General features: G+C 52.4%; 1 protein-coding gene across 3 annotated transcripts in view; it reads left to right on the top strand.

Moving 5' to 3' along the window:
- Nucleotides 1–18,672, top strand: part of GARNL3 (GTPase activating Rap/RanGAP domain like 3) — an 81,581-nt gene that overhangs the window by 49,222 nt on the left and 13,687 nt on the right. For all 3 annotated transcript variants that reach the window (XM_053282041.1, XM_053282042.1, XM_053282043.1), the window contains exons 8-22: nucleotides 444–470; nucleotides 2,477–2,552; nucleotides 5,364–5,462; nucleotides 6,310–6,413; nucleotides 6,999–7,107; nucleotides 8,657–8,702; nucleotides 9,412–9,518; nucleotides 10,794–10,909; nucleotides 11,491–11,595; nucleotides 12,094–12,168; nucleotides 13,313–13,424; nucleotides 15,152–15,250; nucleotides 16,519–16,632; nucleotides 17,424–17,599; nucleotides 18,133–18,291. In XM_053282041.1, the coding sequence (XP_053138016.1) occupies nucleotides 444–470; nucleotides 2,477–2,552; nucleotides 5,364–5,462; nucleotides 6,310–6,413; nucleotides 6,999–7,107; nucleotides 8,657–8,702; nucleotides 9,412–9,518; nucleotides 10,794–10,909; nucleotides 11,491–11,595; nucleotides 12,094–12,168; nucleotides 13,313–13,424; nucleotides 15,152–15,250; nucleotides 16,519–16,632; nucleotides 17,424–17,599; nucleotides 18,133–18,291 (1,524 nt within the window). The remainder of the gene's footprint in view (nucleotides 1–443; nucleotides 471–2,476; nucleotides 2,553–5,363; nucleotides 5,463–6,309; nucleotides 6,414–6,998; nucleotides 7,108–8,656; nucleotides 8,703–9,411; nucleotides 9,519–10,793; nucleotides 10,910–11,490; nucleotides 11,596–12,093; nucleotides 12,169–13,312; nucleotides 13,425–15,151; nucleotides 15,251–16,518; nucleotides 16,633–17,423; nucleotides 17,600–18,132; nucleotides 18,292–18,672) is intronic.

Here is an 18,672-nt window from a genome sequence, read left to right as displayed (position 1 = left end):
TCTTACCTTGCATAACATTGCTCTGCTTCTTTCTTCTGGTTCCTGAGAATGCACCAGATATTGCCGGAGACTTCCAAGCATGTCTTAATAACCACGAGGGCCAGAAACTTGATCCCTTTTTCAGTGGAGAATTCTCCCCAAGCCAAGTCCCACAGCCTCCACCTTGCCTTCAGCTTTTCTGGAACGGCGATAAACTCATAACCCTATGCGTATCTTTAAATATCTTTAAGCATGCAGCCGGCTCACGGCTTTTTATAGAAGCCGTCTCCCATTCAAACGTGACTGTGGACACCCAGGTAACAGGAGATGAAGCACATCTTCCAGTATTGTAGCACTATTTGCTTAGTTCCCTCTGCATTTCCCAGCAGAACAAATAAGAGTGCTCGCTTCTGGTGAACGCACCAACTAAAATATATTTTGTCTTTGTTTCTTTCTTCCCCCAGGATTTACTGGTTCTCGAAGAGCAAGAGGTAATGCTTAATCCACCCCCCTCGCCTTTTCAGAAGGCTGTTTAGCAACTGTTGTGTTCCATCCGCATTACTGCCGCTAAAAATATTTATAGGCTACTTTTCAGCAACAGTGCTCAAAGGAACATAGGTAGCTGCTATATACTGAGTCAGACCATCGGTCTATCTAGCTCAGTATCGTCTTCACAGGCTGGCAGCGGCTTCTCCAAGGTTGCAGGCAGGAGTCTCTCTCAGTCCGATCTTGGAGATGCTGCCTGGCAGGGAACTTGGCACCTTCTGCTCTGCCCAGAGCGGCTCCATCCCCTAAGGGGAATATCTTACAGTGCTCACACTTCTAGTCTCCCATTCATATGGGATAGAAGTCCCGAATAGAAGACAACTCTAAACTTAATCTTTCCTGAGTCCCCAGCCTGAGGTCCACACACTCAATATACGTCACTTCTCTCACGGGGACCCTGGTAAGGGAGATGTTGTTCCTATGGATCACAGCCACTTCACTCCCCACCCACTTCCCCTAACTTGTGGTTTCTTAACCATGGGCCCCCAGATGTTTTTGGACTACGACGCCCATCATCCTCAGCCACATAGGCCATGTCTGGGGATGATGGGAGTTGTAGTCCAACAACCTCTGGGGGCCCAAGGTTCAGAAACCCTGCCCTAACCTGCCCAGCGACAGAATAACCCTGCGGGACGTTAGCATTGAGAACGGATAATAGGGCCTCATTTTCCTTGAGCGACATTGTTGAGTGTTGTCTATTTTTTTAACCATCTAAAGAGGACTCCTGCGCCCCACGCTTGAGTCCGACGCATGCACACAAATCATACTGTCTTGGGAAGCCGCGCCGGATGATGGCACGTTGCAGATCGGTCTGGGAGCCGGCTTGCACGCCATCCGCTAACTCCCCCCGAGCCCTTGAGAGGCCGGGGCGGGGGGGGGAGGAACGTAAATCAAACCCCGCCAGTTGGTGCCACCGCCGGAGTGACTCACCGGAGCCATCCGCGTCTGCAAACGAGAAGGGGGCATCTCGGCACAGAAGGCCGCGATTGAGTTTCCTTCGGCAGGGAGGGCTTGGTTGGACGGTGGATTGCCTGCAGTTGGAAGCTCTGCCAGTTAGTGGCATAGAAATGGCCGTGTTTGAGCTCCCCGGTTCGGGATCCAGGGCGCTGGCACCCCCTGCGTCCAACTCACAACACCCCCACCCCAAGTTCTGTATGTTTGATGGGGATTATGTGCCAGGCCCACAAACTTTGGGCCCTCGAAATCATCTCAGGGGATGGATGCACATAGCAGTGGTTGGCAATGTTAATCCTGCTAGATCCAGAAAATAGGCGAGAGCTTGTTGCACTTGCAGCATTCTCTGCATGATCACCCCTTTATCTGTACCCCCAAACGATGCGGCTCAAATTCCTCTGTGCAAAAAGGACTGCAAAGGGACAGACCGACGGTGGTACCCCCTCCGTGGAGTAATCTTTAGAGAACATTCCTCCGGTTTTTCATTCCCGTTCCTCTGATGTCTGTTAAAATATTTCTAGGGGCTTTTGTGTGTTTAGCACTTTGAAAAGCTTTGTGAACACAGTTGCAAATATGGCCCGATGTCCGGGAGAGTCAAAGCATGAGAACCCGCTGAAAAGCTTGCCGTGCGATCCCCTCTTTTCCATCTCCAGGGTGCAGAGCTTGTCAGAAATCACAGTGAGCTTTCGTCCCCCCTGATAGTACAGAGCACTCCCAGCTGGTTCTTCAGAGGGGACAGAGACCATACGGAAGAACTGAAAGAGAGTGTGGTAGCAGGAAGGGTTTGCCCGTATGCAGCTTAATATCATTGTGATCTCTTTCAAAACATTAAATCAAAATGCTGGCGAAGCCCCCAAATCCAGAGTTTCCAGGAGCAATTTCCACCATTCACCGTCCCAAGATCCTTTGGTCGTAACGAAGCCGTTCCATCCTCTAGAGCAGAGCAGTTTGCGTCGGGCGTATTCACACCTTGTCCCCGCTTTTCCCGTCTTCACAGGGCTCTGTCAATTTCAAGTTTGGCGTTCTTTTTGCCAAAGACGGACAGCTGACGGACGACGAGATGTTCAGCAACGGTGAGTCTGCAGAGCCCTTTCTGTTGTTGGACAGTGAGGGTTGTGCCCGGATTTGGCTGGGAGGAGGTGTCCATATTTGCACGGAGGTGCTGATCTTGTTCGGGTTAGATGCAGACCAGCGGTGGCAGACTCCTTCAACCTGGGGGCTGGACCCACCCTGGCTGAGCTGTTTGGAGCCAGATACATAGGCAGCTGCCATATACTGAGTCAGGCCATTGGTCTATCTAGCTCAGTATTGTCTACCCAGACTGGCAGCGGCTTCTTGCAGGCAGGAAACTCTCTCAGCCCTATCTGGAGATGCTGCCAGGGAGGGAGCACAGGCATGCAGGTGCTCTTCCCAGATCGGCTCCATTGCCTAAGGGGAATATCTTATGGTGCTGCCACATGTAGTCTCCCATTCAAATGCAAACCAGGTTGGGCCCTGCTTAGCAACGGGGACACTCCATTGAAGACCAGCTCTCCTCCTTTAGAGGCAACGTCTGAAGAACCCTGTGAGATAAGCTAGGCTGAGAGAGAAGTCCAGAGTCACCCAGGAAGTCTTATGGCTGATTTGAACTTGGGCGTGGACTCCCCAGTCCTGGTCCAGCCCTTTAACCACGACACCTCAGTGGGTATGATATTGAGTGGCTCATAATTCATTGGTCGAGCACCTGCTTTGCACGGAGAAGGCGCTGAGTTCGTTCCCGGGCTTCACGTTCAGAGGGTCTTGGGAAGAGGAGCTGGGAGGGATCCTCCACCTGAGACCCTGGAGAAGCACTCCCCTCTCGGAGGCAGCGGACTGGGTGGACCGGTGGTCTGATCTGAGACGAGGCCGCGACTTCTGATCATCCCGAATTGTGTTCTCTCCCACGCTCAAAACCTGGACTCTTGTCTCCTTCTTCCCACTGCTTTTCTCCCTCTGCCTCTTTCCTTCCAACTCTGCAAGCTCACCAGTGGCGCCGTTTTCATAACAACAATAAATCTGCCCCCGTCGGTTGGGTTTTCCCACCGAGAAGAAGTCGCGGCTTGGGATAAACGCACGGGTCGCCGCTCGTCAACTTGGCAAGCTCTCTCCCGTGCCTCCCCGGAAAGGGCCGGCCGCTTTCTTGAGAACTCGCCTCGCCTCGCATTCTCCCCGTATCGCTCCGAAGCACCTCCATACGTCTCGGGGTTTCTTTCCCCACCGCATCTCCATCCGATGCCTCGAAATATTTCAGACGTCAGACGCAGAACATTTTGTGTTGGTGTGACTCAAAGCTCTGGCAGGCTCGTAATGTCTTGGTTATATTAGCCGAGCCAGCGTTGACATATTTGTGTTCTCGACAGCCCACGAGAGAGAGAGGGGGGGGAAAACACACAGCAGTAGCTTCTCTTTCCCCAGCCCTCACGGAGCGATTTCTGGTCCTCTCCTTTCTCGCGTCCGTCCATCTCATTGTCAAGACCTGGCATTGCAGTGTGATGGGAATCTTCCCCGCACAACCATCGTTGACCTCTGCAGACTCACCTCTAGCCCGGATCGGAAAAATAAGGTCTGGCACAGGCCTCTTTCACACAGTCTTTCGAATCTAGGCTTAATGTGGGTTACCAGCATTAGCATGATTGTGTGAACCTGGGCCTGGGTGGGGGAATCTCAGATTCATCTCGGGCCAATAGCACAAATATGGGCAACCTACATCTCTCTCTCTCTCTTTCTCTCTCTCTCATGTATATTCTGTCCAAAACTCACGTGTCTCTGGGTGGTCTACAGTAAAAACAACACAGATTAAAAACCATTTAAAATATTAAAACAAGGATAGATTCTATACATCTAATTACAAATCAGAAATCTGATTGATTAAACCTAGGCTGCACCGGTCTCAATCATTGTGCCGCAGGAGGGGAGCCGGTCCTGTGGGAGCAAGTGTGAATTCCCTGCTGAGCAGGGTTCTCCTTGGTTTGCATTTGGATGGGTGACTGTATGCAAATGTTGCAAGATATTCCCCTTAGGGGATGGGACACTAGTTTAGAGGTAGCGCATCTGTTTTGCGTGCAGAAGGTCCCAGGTTCACTCCCTGGCAGCATCTCCAGGTAGGGCTGCGAAAGACCCCTCCCTGAAATCATGAAGATCTGCTGCCAGTCAGAGTAGACAATACTGAGCTTGATGGACCAAGGGTTTGACTCAGACGGAAGGCTACTTCCTAAGGAGCATTGATCGCTCCCTGGCAGCATCTCCAGGTAGGGCTGGGAGAGACTCCTGCCTGAAACTTTGGAGAGCTGCTGCCAGCCAGTGCTGAGCTAGACAGGCCGAGGGATGGACTCACGGTAAGGGCAGCTTCCTACGTTCCGGTGCTCTGAGCCCTCCAAAAGGTACGAGATTGAACTCCCCGCTTTTGAAGTGTCTTTTAAGAACACAAGAATGTAGGCAGCTGCCATCTACTGAGTCAGACCCTTGGTCCATCTAGCTCAGTATTGTCTTCCCAGACTGGCAGCGGCTTCTCCAAGGAAAGCAAGGAGAATTGCCTGAGCGACTGCCTTGTTCATTGATCTGGCTCTCTGAAAGTGAAGCTGAGGGCTTCAGACCAGCTCCAGCCTCAGAGGCAAGAGTCATTCATTCATTCATTGAATTTATCGACTGCGTAACATAGAAGTCTCTCGATGCCTTTGAATCCCAGTTGCAGGGGAGTAACTGCACGGAAGGGGGCATGCCCTCAGCTCTTGCCTGGATGGGCCTTGGGCCTGATCCAGCAGGGCTGTTCTTATGATTGGAAGCGGTTAAAGGAATCCACAGCTGACCTGAGGATGTGTTAACAGCTGCTCTGTCCTCTCCTCCCCATCGCATTATTTCCCCTGCAGAAATGGGCAGCGATAGCTTTCAGCGGCTCTTGAGTCTCTTGGGGGACAACGTCACCCTGAAGGGCTGGACGGGCTACAGAGGAGGCCTGGACACCAGAAGTAAGCTCATCGGCATGGCTTCGGGATCCTTGTCTATGGGGTGATCCACGGCGGAACTGGCGCTGGGCAATCCGGGCTGGATCTTGCGATGCATGGAAATACCCTGGGCCTCTTGTCCAGTTACTTCCTTTCCCCGCTTTGCTCTTGAATTGGGCCCATTTTGACCCGCGCCGCTTAATGTCTTGGATGATGATGATGATGAAGATGATGATTTTGCATTTATATCCCGCTCTTCCTCCAAGGAGCCCAGAGCGGTGTACTACATACTTGAGTTTCTCTTTCACAACAACCCTGTGAAGTAGGTTAGGCTGAGAGAGAAGTGACTGGCCCAGAGTCAGCCAGCAAGTCTCATGGCTCAATGGGGATTTGAACTCGGGTCTCCCCGGTCCTAGTCCAGTACTCTAACCACTACACCACGCTGGCTCTTCCCCCCGCCGAATCGATGTTCCCGATCCGTTCCGCAAGACTCCATTTGTTCCCCAGTCCCATCAATGTTGCAAACCCACCACTGTTCTGATTATTTGAATTGCAATTCATGGAGGGCAAGCCTATCAGTGGCTACTAGTCCAAATGGCTGTGGACTGCCTCCAGGTTCAGAGGCAAGGTGTCTCCGAATCCCAGTTGCAGGGGAGCAACCGCAGGAGAGAGGGCGTGCACACACCTCTTGCCTGTGGGCTTCCCAGAGGCATCTGGTGGGCCACTGCGTGAATGCCGGACTAGATGGGCTTCCTTGGGCCTGATCCACCAGGGCTGCTCTTGTGTCCTTATGAAGGCTCCTTTAGGATTGATTCCCCGAGGCACGAAATCCCGCCGAAAACACTTATCTCTCCCCCCTTCCCTTTTGCAGACGACACCACGGGGCTCTGTTCCATCTACACGGTCTACCAAGGGCACGAGATCATGTTCCATGTCTCCACCATGCTCCCTTACTCGAAGGAGAACAAGCAGCAAGTAGGTGGCTCCTGCGTTGACTTTCCTCCTTTCAGCCGCCAGCAGCCGTCCAGGGGAGCAAGGCAGGGGCCAGGCCCTTCCTGAACACGCTGAACAGCATCCGGGCTTAAGTTACTCGGGAGTGTTGCGCTGTTTCCTTGGCTTGCTTTCCATACGGCTCCTCGGGAGTAATTCGGCCTGGATGCTGCCCCGTTATTAGCCCTTGCTGTGGCATTCAAAGCAGCGCACTCTGTGTCTGTTTGGATTGTGCTCTTTGTATCCAAGCAGAGCTTTGGCTTCGCCTGTTTCGTTGCTGCCTTACGCTGACAGGTCACCGTCAAAGCATTGCCCCTTTCTGATTATTGGTCCCTGCGGTATTTCCAGGCCTCTGTGCATCACGCAGTTCCTCACCTGCCCAGCAGAGGGCAGCACACACAACCATAAACGGGATAGAAGCCGAATCGGACCCAGTTCCGGGGCTTAGGCGCCCTCCGGCTTCGGGGTTGTGTGTCGGATAAGAACAAGGGCGGGGGGGGGGGGAGTCTTAAAACCATTAAGGCGGCTTTCTAGCGGGTTCACTCCCGGCGTTCTCTTTTGGGTTCGCAGGTGGAACGGAAGCGGCACATTGGGAACGACATTGTCACCATCGTGTTCCAGGAAGGAGAAGAGTCGTCGCCGGCCTTCAAGCCGTCCATGATCCGCTCCCACTTCACCCGTATCCTTGCCCGGCCCCTCCCGCGTCCTTGGACTGACCGCTTCCCCCACCCCTCACCCCTTCCGGTTTAAAGGGTTTTCTTGCCCTGACGCTCCAGACACGGATGTGTGTTCAAAGTGCATCCCCAGGAAGTGTTTACATTGAAATGAAATCCTCCCCACCCCAAAATGGCAGGAAATGAAATGCTGCAATTTCAGGAGATGTTGGGGGACAGAAGCATCACTCTGATGGGGACCTTCCCCCCAGAAGCTTCCATCAGAGTGACGCCACATCAGCGGTGGGCAAACTTGGCCGTCGTGCTGCTTTTGGGCTATGACTCCCATAATCCCCTGCTGCCGCCGCCAGTCGTCAGGGATTATGGGAGTTGTTGTCCAGCCGGAGCCGAAGTTTTGCAGCCCTTCATATAGCATTGTTTGAAGGTTTGGGTTGGGGCGCGGGAAATGGTGCCAGCGGCTACCTGGAAAAAATACAGAGCATCTCATGAGACTTACGTACCCTGTTGCAATTTTTTCCCCATTGGTAGGGGATTTGGTCCTCTCTTTCAACTCCCTTCTCCATTTTGAAGCAAAACTGCTCCCATGAGGAGGTTTGTCTCCGCTCTACATGCAACTGTTGGGCACACTGGAATAATGTGGTAAAGCGTTCGTGGATCTGTACCACACATGGCCCCTATGCAGTTGTAACCCTTATCCATGGTTAGTTTTCCTTAACCGTGGCTATGCATGAAACCACGGTTGTGCTGTGCATTTGGGATCCCAACCACGGTTAAGACCACAAACCATGGTTAAACGTTGACATGCACACCGAGTCATACAGCACTTCCAAGGTTCAAATCATGTGAACTGGTCCATGATTCGTTATATATGCAGTGCTGTATGGATGTAGTCCCAGTACTTTTTTTCCTCCAGGGTCTCAGCAGGGACAGAGAGCCTTTTGCCGGGTGGGTGCATTTTGAGTGCTGTCACGGAGAGCACCTGTACTTCTGAATTTGCTTCAGTGATTTCCGAAATGGCTTTTATTCATGTCTCTTATACAAAACTTACAAGCACAAGAGTTTATCTTCCACTCTTGGCAGTGACTCCTGCCTGAAACCACGGTTGTGCTGTGCATTTGGGATTTCAACCGAGGTTAAGACCGCAAACCATGGTTAAACGTTGACGGGCACACTGAGCCGTACAGCATTTCTACAGTTCCAATCGTATGAACTGGTCCACGATTCTTTATCTATACAGTGTATACTAAATCAAGAAAATCAACAGTAAAAAACCAACAACATGAGCATTCATGGATCTATGCAGTTGTAACACTTAACCATGGTTAGTTTTCCTTAACCGGTGCCCTATCAACATACTGAGAACGTACTCCCAATCGACGGCTCCTGTCATAAAATCTTATTCTAACCCATCGCTGCACCTGAATTTTTTTTTTTTTTTTTTTTGGTTTTCCTTTCCTTGCTTTTTATTTTTAATCTCTCCACCCCCGCAAACCGCTTCAAGCCATCACCGCTGGCGTGGGAGTGTCGGGTTGGTTTCCTTGACAGGCCCTGCAGATATTTTTGCCTTAGTGAGATATAATATGCAGAACGATAGTTATAGGTGAGTGCCAGCCAGGAGGGAACCGTTCATTCATTAGTTTGATGTGGCATGTTACGAGTCAAGCTCACTGCGCAGAGAAAAATGAAAGAGGGAAATCTCAGGGTGCCCAAAAGTACAGCAGTAATGGGGAAATAAAAGCCCCGACTCTTCCCAGAGCTTAATTTTAGTCGGGGACTGCCAGCGCTTGGACTCCAAGGGCATCTTTTGCATGTCGGAAATCCAAACTGTGCTCCTGAGAACGCGCAGAGTGAATTCCCCCCACTGGTCAATGACCGGTCAGTGACCAAATAAACTTATAACTAAACTAAACTTCCCCCCACGACTGGGTGACCCAACCGGGATTCAACCCTAAAGCTCTTCTCCCTAATCCCTGCAGGGTGGGGGTAGCTGTGGTTACCCAGAGGGAAATTCACTCTGTACATTCTCAGGAGCACCCTTTTCTTTTTCAGTCCGGCCTGCAAGCTGTTTTAGAACAGGGGACCTGTCAGATTTGGGTGGGGTGGGAAGACGGATTCCTTCTAAAGCTCTATAAAGCACTAAGTATTATGTACATGGATTGTTCTATAATAATTATAATAAAAATAAAAATTAATTAATTAATAATAAATTGAGAACACAGTTTATTTCCTTTTAGGATCACGTGGCACCCTCTCCTGGCCTGTGACTAAGTGCGTTCTGTCCCAAATAACACGACTGTGCTTTCCGCTAGGCTGAAGATCTTTTCGGAAGAAAGCGTACCTCTCTTCGGACCTCCGCTCCCGTCCCCACCCGTGTTTACGGACCACGAGGAGTTTCGGGACTTCCTGCTGGTGAAATGTAAGTTGGGTACCATCCTTTCCAACCCAAGCGAGATGTCCCCCACAATTTAGTAACCGATGAACCAAGCTGTGTGGGTTTCATGGAGAGGAGAGCTGGTCTGGTGGTAGCAAGCATGACTTGTCCCCTTATAGCTAAGCAGGGTCTGCCCTGGTTGCATATGAAAGGGAGACTAGAAGTGTGAGCACTGGAAGACATTCCCCTCAGGGGATGGAGCCGCTCTGGGAAGAGCTGAAGGTTCCACGTTCCCTCCCTGGCAGCATCTCCAAGACAGGGCTGAGAGAGACTCCTGCCTGCAACCTTGGAGAAGCCGCTGCCAGTCTGTGAAGACAATACTCAACTAGAGGGACCCATGGTCAGACTCGGTATATGGCAGCTTCCTATGTTCCTATGTTCCTATCAGGCAGGGCTGGGAGAGATTCCTACCTCAAACCTTGGAGGGTTGCTGCCGGTCAGAGTCGGCAGGCCTGAGCTAGCTTGGACCAAGGGCCTGACTCAGTGTAAAGCAGCTTCCCGTGTTCCTAAACTCTCTCTGGACCTGTTGCCTTTGTGACTCCCCTTTAGACCAGGGGTTCCCGACCTTGAGTCCTAAGAATGTAAGAACAGCTTTCCTGGATCAAGGCCCAAAACCTTTCTAGTCCCACACCATGTTTCGCACAGTGAACCAGATGCTTCTGGGAAGCCCACAGGCAAGAGATGAAGGAGAGCTGGGCTTGTGGTAGCGCGCGTGAATGGTCTCCTTTGCTAAGCAGGGTCCACCCTGGTTTGCATTTGGATGGGAGATTACATGTGTGAGCACTGGAAGATATTCCCCTTAGGGGATGGGGAAGAGCATCGACATGCTTCCAAGTTCCCTCCCTGGCAGGATCTCCAAGATAGGGCTGAGAGAGACTCCTGCCTGCAGCCTTGGAGAAGCCGCTGCCAGTCTGGGTAGATGGTACTGAACTAGGTGGACCAGGCGTTTGAATCAGTATAAAGCAGCCTCCTATGTTCCTTCCGAATGCATGCCCCCTCTCCTGCAACAGGAATTCGGAGACATCCTGCCTTGAAATCCTTTAGCCATCAAGATTAGTAGCCAGGAGGTGACTGGACTACAACTCCCATCATCCCCAACCGCAGCGGTTTTTGGGGCCATTGAGCTGAGTGCTGCACCAGCTCTCGCCTCCCACCCTGGTCCTCCGGGAGGCAATCTCGGGCGCCTCAAGGCAGGAGGGTGGGACCTTGCATCTCTTTCCCAAACCGCCGACCCTTCCCTCTGCTTTTGCGGCCTTGCAGTGATCAACGGGGAGAAGGCTACTCTGGAAACGCCCACCTTTGCGCAGAAACGCCAGCGGACCTTGGACATGCTCATTCGCTCCTTGTACCAGGACCTCATGCCGGACATCCATAAGGTACGCGCTGCTTCTCCAGCGCCTGTTTGATCTTAATAGGTCTTAGGTTTTTAAATGGTTTTCGTGTCTTTTTAATTTTCTTTTCATTGCATTTGTATTGCAAACTGCCCAGAGACGTGAGTTTGGGGCAGTACAGAAAGGTGTTAAATAGAATCCATCAATACATTTTAAAGTTCCCCGTCTGCGGAGCACCCAAAAAACCACTCTGTGAAGATTGGCTGCTGCTTAGGGGTCCCACCCTTGCCGCTACCTTTGAGGGCTCAGCGTTGCCACGCAGCAGCGGGTGGCAACCAAGAACTCCCAGAAGGGCCTATCGCTTCTGCCAGGCCTGGTTGCCACTTGGGCTTCTCCCCCCTACCCCAACAATGCAATGCCCCTTCCCAACACACTGTCCCGATCACACACGCTTGGCATGGGGGCATTGCATTCTGGGTAAAAGTACGGCTTGTGAACTCCCTGCCGGAAAAGCGGGACGGGGATATTCTTCCTCGCAACTCCCTCGCTGCCTCTGGGACGCCCAACGTGTTGCTCAGAACTTAGATATACGGAAATAACGGAAATAACGGCTTGGCTTGTTTCAGAACATGCTGAACAGGAGATCCTTCAGCGACGTCTTACCGGAGTCCCCGAAATCGGCCCGGAAGAAAGAGGAGGCCCGGCAGGCTGAATTTGTGCGCCTTGGCCAGGTGTGCGAGGCAGGGGCGGGTCCGGGACCTGGCGGAGGGGATCACGGTCCTGGAGGGTGCTTCTCCCAAACGCAAACTCAGCCGTAGGGATCGCTCTTCTGCTGGGGTGACTTGTGAACTTCAAGCACTCTAGCAGGATTCCCGACCTCCCTTGAAACAGAATAAAAACTGACACTAAAGATGCTTTCATGGGCTAGGGCCGTAGTTCAGTGGTTAGAGCATTTGCCGGGCACGCAGACGGCCGAGCTGGGAGAGACTCCTCCTGCCGGAAACCTTGGAGGCGCTGCTGCCGGTCAGTGCCGACAATCCTGAGCTGGATGGCTCAGTAGTCTGACTCGGTAGGTGGCAGCTTCCTGTGTTACCAAAAGTACGTGCATCTCTCCAGACTCTGCCGTTCTCGTTGGCTTGCTCCCTTATGGCTGAGGTTGGTTGAATAAGAGCCCCTTCTGGGTTTTAGCTGGCATTTTCGTCAGTTATCTCTCTTCCCCCCCAACACAGGCGCTCAAACTCAAAACCATTGTGAAAGGCGACGCCCCAGCTGTTCTGGCCAGCACGAGCCTCTGTAAAAAGGAGGTGAGTGAATTGTTGTGAATTGACCCGTTTTGGAGGGCTGTTGCTTGCTGAAAAGCCCGGGATGGTGTCTGCTGGCTGTATTATTCAGTATCGTTCATTATGGCTTCGTCTCGGAGTATTTTAAGGCCTATTTCCCGTAACTCTTGATTATTGTAATTGTTGGCTGGCCGTGGCCCGCAATAAATACTTGATGATGCTTGCTGTGGGAAACAGAGTCTCTGTTGGAAGCAAATTGCCTGTGCTATCCAGACCTGATTGGACAGCGCCAGGGAGGTGGCAAACCCGGCCCTGAATGCGTCACTGCCCGGCAAGACATTGCACACCATGGGTTGGGCCTCCTCACATGGCGTGGTGCAGTGGCATCTGCTCCTAGCCAGCCGTTCTACAAGCGGCATGGGTTGGGTCCACAGTTCCCAAGGTGAAACTTTCAAAGAGAGCTCCAGGGAGAAACTGGAGTTCGCAGAGAACCTTCTCAGGCGGCTTCTCCCCATTTCTCCTGTGTTCGTTTCCCCCACGCCGTTGCAAATCACAGTTGGACAAACAAATAGATACTTGTTTGTTTGTTTGTTTAACATATACCACCCAAACTTTCGTCTCTGGGGTTTGCAGTGATTGTATAGAAAACTGCATGCTTGAAGAAACAGCTGAGGTGGTGGCTAAAGGAAACCACACACACACACACACATACACCCTTCGACTTCCTGGAAAATCTCAGGGAAATGGAAGCCTTTTTTTTTTAAAGCAAGTTTCTAGTCCTTAATGTCTACTGACCTCTTAACAGCCAGATTGGGGGGGGGCTGAATAATCTGGAGGTGCCTTGCTAAGCTCCGTGCCCTTTCGGGTGGCTAGCAGGACCAGAATAAATCGCTCCCCACCCCCAAATGCCAACGTATTCAATTTGCATGATACCTGCAGGTTGGAGAACTTGGCTTCTTTCAGTCCAGAACTTGCCCTTTTTGTTCATATGGTGTGCAAAAAGGCCCGGATCAGGCCTCCCCCACTAAGATGTCGGGAGGTTTCTGCCTCCGCAGCCTCTTGAAGGGAAGATTGCCATGGAGTGTTGCGGAGTTGGCTCTTTTGCTTAGCCGCCCCTTCTGACCCCTTCCTTGTGTGCTCACCAATGGATGGTCATGTCTCTCCGTAGCCTTGGGAGTCGCAGTGTTTCTGCAGCGCCTTCCCGCACGACATCATCTGTGCCGATTCTTGGGGCCCGGCCTTGCTCGTCTCGACGGACGTCGGCGTCCTGCTCTTAGACGGTTGGTCCCAGCTTGCTCGTCTGTGCCGATCTGACCATCTTGTGTCTCATCCTGGCTGGGCAGAAGTAAAACCATGTGGACGGCCGTTTGAACCTTTTTCCCACATGTGCATTGGGAGGGACACGTTTTTCGTTGTTCTTCGGCCACGCTTCGCAAATTGACCTGAAATGTGATCTGCGCTGTACAGTCCTTCCCAAGGAGATGGAGGAGGAGAGCTGGGCTTGTGGTAGCAAGCATGTCTTGTCTCCTTTGCTAAGCAGGCTCCACCCTGGTTTGTATTTGAATGGGAGACCACATGTGTAAGATGTGGTCTTGCACTGTAAGATCTTCCCCTCAGGGGATGGGGCCACTCTGGGAAGAGCATCTAGGCTCCAAGTTCCCTCCCTGGCAGCATCTCCAAGATAGGGCTGAGAGAGATTCCTGCCTGCAACCTGGGAGAGGCCGCTGCCAATCTGTGAAGACAATACTGAGCGAGATGGACCTATGGTCTGACTCAGTATGGCAGCTTCCTATGTTCCTATCCACTGAGAAAAGCACAGTTCTGTACGGAGGTCAGCAGAGTGGGAAATGACTTGATCCCTTAGTTAAGCAGGGTCTGCCCTGGTTGCATATGAAAGGGAGACTGGAAATGTGAGCACTGGAAGAGATTCCCCCTCAGGAGAGGGAGCCGCTCTGGGAAGAGCTGAAGGGTCCACGTTCCCTCCCTGGCAGCATCTCCAACGAGATAGGGCTGGGAGAGAGACTCCTGCCTGCAACCTCGGAGAAGCCGCTGCCAGTCTGTGAAGACATACTGAGCTAGGTGGACCAAGGGTCTGACTCAGTATATGGCAGCTTCCTATATTCCCTAAGATCTTTCCTGGCTCTGTACTTGAGATATTTTTAGGAGAGGAAAGCTGGTCTTGTGGTTGCAAGCATGACTTGTCCCCTTAGCTAGGCAGGGTCTGCCCTGGTTGCATATGAATGGGAGACTAGAAGTGTGAACACTGTAAGAGGTTCCCCTCAGGGGATGGAGCCGCTCTGGGAAGAGCAGAAGGTTCCAAGTTCCCTCCCTGGCAGCATCTCCAAGACCGGGCTGAGAGAGACTCCTGCCTGCCGCTGCCAGTCTGGGTAGACAGTACTGAGCAAGATAGACCAGTGGCCTGACTCAGTAGATGGCAGCGTCCTAGGTTCCTAGATGAGGGTTCAGATTGGAGATGAGGCTGTAACTGAGTAGAAAGAGCTTCCTTTGCGTGCAGGAAGTCTGAGTTTCAATCCCGGACAGCTCCCGCTCGTGCTGAGAAAGACCCCTGACCCGAAAACAGTCCTGAGCGAGCTGGGCCCCTGGCCTGACTTGATACTCCCTATCTCTTCGATACTTCCCAGCCATTTTTTAATCTGCAGGTTGCTGAAATCGGCAAAGCCGGCCCAACATTTCTGCCCCCCATTCATCACCCGCCCAGCCTCTTCTCCTGTTGAAACTGAACGTTCCCGGGAAATGTGGGTGTCCTTCACAACTCTTGGCAAAAAAAACCCCAAAAAACCCTGCCAGTCCTAGTTCTTCTATATTTTTTCAGCCAGAAATCTGGTAAGATTTCTGAACACGGCAGACCCAGCTTTGGGCAACAGCTTGAGCCTCTTCCTCCATTCTTAGGCCACTGCAAGCGCCTGCTCCTGTCTGCGCCATCCTTCCCGCGGCCCTCCAAATTGCCCCGTCACCCCCTCAAGGGCTCTCAATCTCTCTCTTCCAGACGGTCAGCCTTCCATCCCAGTTTTTGATAAAACCCTGCAAGTCAAGCAGATGCACGTTCTGGAAACCCTGGACCTTCTGATCACGAGAGCCGACAAAGGTAAGGGGCAGAGCGTAGGTTGGGGTACTTCTCCGGGCCGGCAGGATTGCGATAGAAAAGCGGGGGGAGGTGTTTGACAGACGGGGGGGGGAACCTTGTACAGAATCGGAATTTCAATGGCGTTGCCGTCTGTGGTGTGGTGGTGGGAGGTCCCGCAGGCCTTTTCTGCCGTTGCTTCGCAGGTATGCTGTCTCTGAACATGGAGGCTCGGCCATGTGTTACGTTTTTACAAAGGAGGAAAAAGGCTTGCGAATCTGTGCGTGGACCACTAGGGGGAGACAGTGGGTGCCCAATGGGTACCCCTACACTGAGCAGATTGTGTCTTAGCTAGAGAACCCATCATGAAAACTGCTGCTTTCGTGGGGCAATAAGAATTGCTTCCAGGTGTCCAGGTGGGGAAGCCCGACACAAGCCGATGATGGTTTTTCTTTTCAGAATTAAAAGCACTGCTTTGGGTTTTTTTCTTTTCCTTTTTGGTAGAACCACCACAGTGCCGTCCTGCAAAGCGATTGCATCAAAACCACAGCACAGATAAGCTGTATGTGAACGTTATGGATTATAGATCCTGGAGAGAATCTATCTATCTATTTATGTGGTTGCTAAGCGATGATACTGATTTGCCTGCACTTCATCCATCCACCCATCAATCATGGATGATAGATTGATTTTAAAGAGACACACAGTTTCTTTCTTTTTCTCACACCGCTAGTGTTCTCTGTAAGAGGGATTCCTAGATGTTGTTGACTACAGCTCCCATAATCCCTGGCTGCAGTGGTCTTGGCTAGGAATTGTGGGGATTGTAGTCATCAGCATCTGGGAATTCCTCTTCCAGGGGACATTGCACACCACTATGAATTTTTCTGCTGGAAGATTTAGGACTGGCGAAAGGCAGTTCGTTGCCCAGTGCATGATTTCACCTCGGCCACCAGTTGTGGTGATGGCCACCCCCTTGGATGGCTTGAAAAGGGGCTTGGGCAAACTCATGGAGGACAGGTCTGCCAATGGCTACTACTAGTCTGGTGGCTACAGGCCACCTCCAGCCTCCGAGGCACGATGCCAGTTTGGGGGGGGCAACAGCGAGAGAGAGGGCATGCCCTCACCTGTGGGGTCCCCAGAGGCGTCTGGTGGGCCACTGTGGGAAACAGGATGCTGGACGAGATGGGCCGTGGGCATGCCAAGATTGATCCAGCAGGGCTGCTAGTACTTCTGTTAAAAAAGCTGGAGAACCCTTTCTTCCATCCCATGTCTTCCCATCTCCCACCTGCCAGGGAAGGACTCCCGCCTCCTCGTCTTCCGGCTGAGCGCGGTGAGGAAAGGCATCGAGGCGAACCAGGCCCGGAGCAAGTGTGACTGCCGCGAGAACAAGCTGGAGAAGACCAAAGGTGATGTGGAAGTGGCCGGCGTTTGGGGATGGTCCTTGAGCCTCCTTTCTTGCTGTGACTGTCCTGTCTCCTTGGGTCTTTCTCCTCCTCTCGGGGTACCCCCATGTGACCCTCTTGTGGATCTCAGCCAGTGCTGTGATTGCCTGGGGCTTTCTTCACTGAGCTGAGACCCTTTGTCTGGGCCTTTCAGGTGAGCATTCGTGAAGGCACCGGGGCGTTGGCTCTGTGTTCCCGAAAATAGTGCTGTGCTGTGGGGAAGCTGCAGCAGTCCTCGTTTTGGGCACGCCTCGTTGTGGACCATGAATGTAGGGACATAGGAAGCTGCTGACCGCTGAGTCGGACCCTTGGTCCATCGTGCTTAGTATTGTCTGCACTGACTGGCAGCGGCTCTCCACGGTTTCCGGCAGGGGTCTTTCCCAGTCCCTGGAGATGCTGCCGGGGGCGGAATTTGGGACCTTCTGCATTCAAAGCGGATCCTCTGCCACTAAGCTTACAGCCCCATCCTCTAAAGCAGGCCTTCCCCCAGCTGCTCTGGGACTACAACTCCCATAACCCCCAGCCGCAGTGGCCAATAGCCGGGGGTTATGGGAGTTGTAGGCCAACCTCGGCGGGAGGGCCGAAGTGGAGCAGCCCTGCCCTAAAGGAAGTCGCTTCCGGCGGGCAGGGATCTCATGCGGTCGCCCCTCCAAATGCAAACTGGGGCAAACCCAGCTTAGGAGAGGCAGCCGTGCCTGGCTCTCCCCACCCGCACCGTGCGGTTGGCTTGACGCCCGTCCGCGTTTGTTGCCCAGGCTGCCACTTGTACGCCATCAACACTCACCACAGCAGCGAGCTGCGGGTCATCGCGGCCATCCGGAACAAGCTCCTGCTCATCACGCGGAAGTACAAGGCGTGGGAGAGCCTCGGCGGCGCCCCCTTGGGGTCGCCCCAGCCGGAGTCCCCCGTGGAGGAATTCCAGTACATCCGGGTAGGTTGGAGGTAAAGCACTGGCAGAGAGTTCCCTGACCCCACCCGCCCCTGGGAAGAAGGGCCCTTCTGGATTGTTGAGCTCCTCCAGGCAAGCAGGGAAAGGCCTGATCCTGAGACCTTTGGGGAGCCGTTCCGTGTTTCGGGAACAGGAGGGTGCAGCCAGGCAGTTTAGGAATTTCAGGGGAGGGAGATTCCCAGCCAGATTCCTAGCCTGAGATACCTCGAAAGTCTTGGCTGGCTGCTCTAGGATAGATTTGAAACGAAAAGAGGGGGCGTATGTATGTGAAGCCTCAAATGCTTTAGCATTCCTTCGTCGAGAAGGCGCTGGTAACCCAGGACGGGAGGGACCTAGGAAGTTGCCTAGTACGGAGTCAGACCTTTGCGCCGCCTAGCTCAGGATTGTCTACACTGACCGGCAGCAGCTCTCTAAGGGTGGGCTCCTCTCTCTCAGTTGCCCTTGTCTGGGCTTCCACAACACCTGCCTCCCCCCCCCCCCCCCGCGCTTCTAATCTGATGTTGTTTGGGACCCAGGAGATCTGCCTGTCCGACCCGCCTGCCGTCATGACGCTGGTGGACGGCCCCACGGGAGAAAACGACAACCTGATCTGCGTTGCCTACCGGCACCAGTTCGACCTGATCGACGAGAGCACGGGGGAATCCTACCGGCTACATCAAGTCGAGGCAAACAGGGTAGGTTCTCGGGACAGCTGTCAAGGTCGGTGGGCACGATCCGTCTGTCTCCCTCCCTGCTTGCTAAAATAGCAACATTCAAGCCGCAGTTTTGAATGTGCTTTAATGGTGTCAGAATGGCACAAGACAGAATCCCAAAGAACCCAGGCTGACATAATTACAAACTTGTATTCATAGGAACGATTAGTATAAAATAACCATAAAAACAGACACTAACTCATTCAAATACAATAATAATAATAATAAAATTAATACTAATACTAGTAGGGCCAAAAGAACCCTACTATAAACTCAATTCACAAAAATGGATAAATAACTCAGAAATACAATAATACACGAAACCTTATTATAAAACACATAAACATTAATATCTAATAATAA

The sequence above is a fragment of the Hemicordylus capensis genome, chromosome 17, assembly GCF_027244095.1.
Source record: "Hemicordylus capensis ecotype Gifberg chromosome 17, rHemCap1.1.pri, whole genome shotgun sequence".
NCBI classification, from domain to species: domain Eukaryota; kingdom Metazoa; phylum Chordata; class Lepidosauria; order Squamata; family Cordylidae; genus Hemicordylus; species Hemicordylus capensis.
The sequence above is the reverse complement of the archived record's forward strand: the minus strand, read 5'-3'. Positions and strand labels throughout refer to the sequence as shown.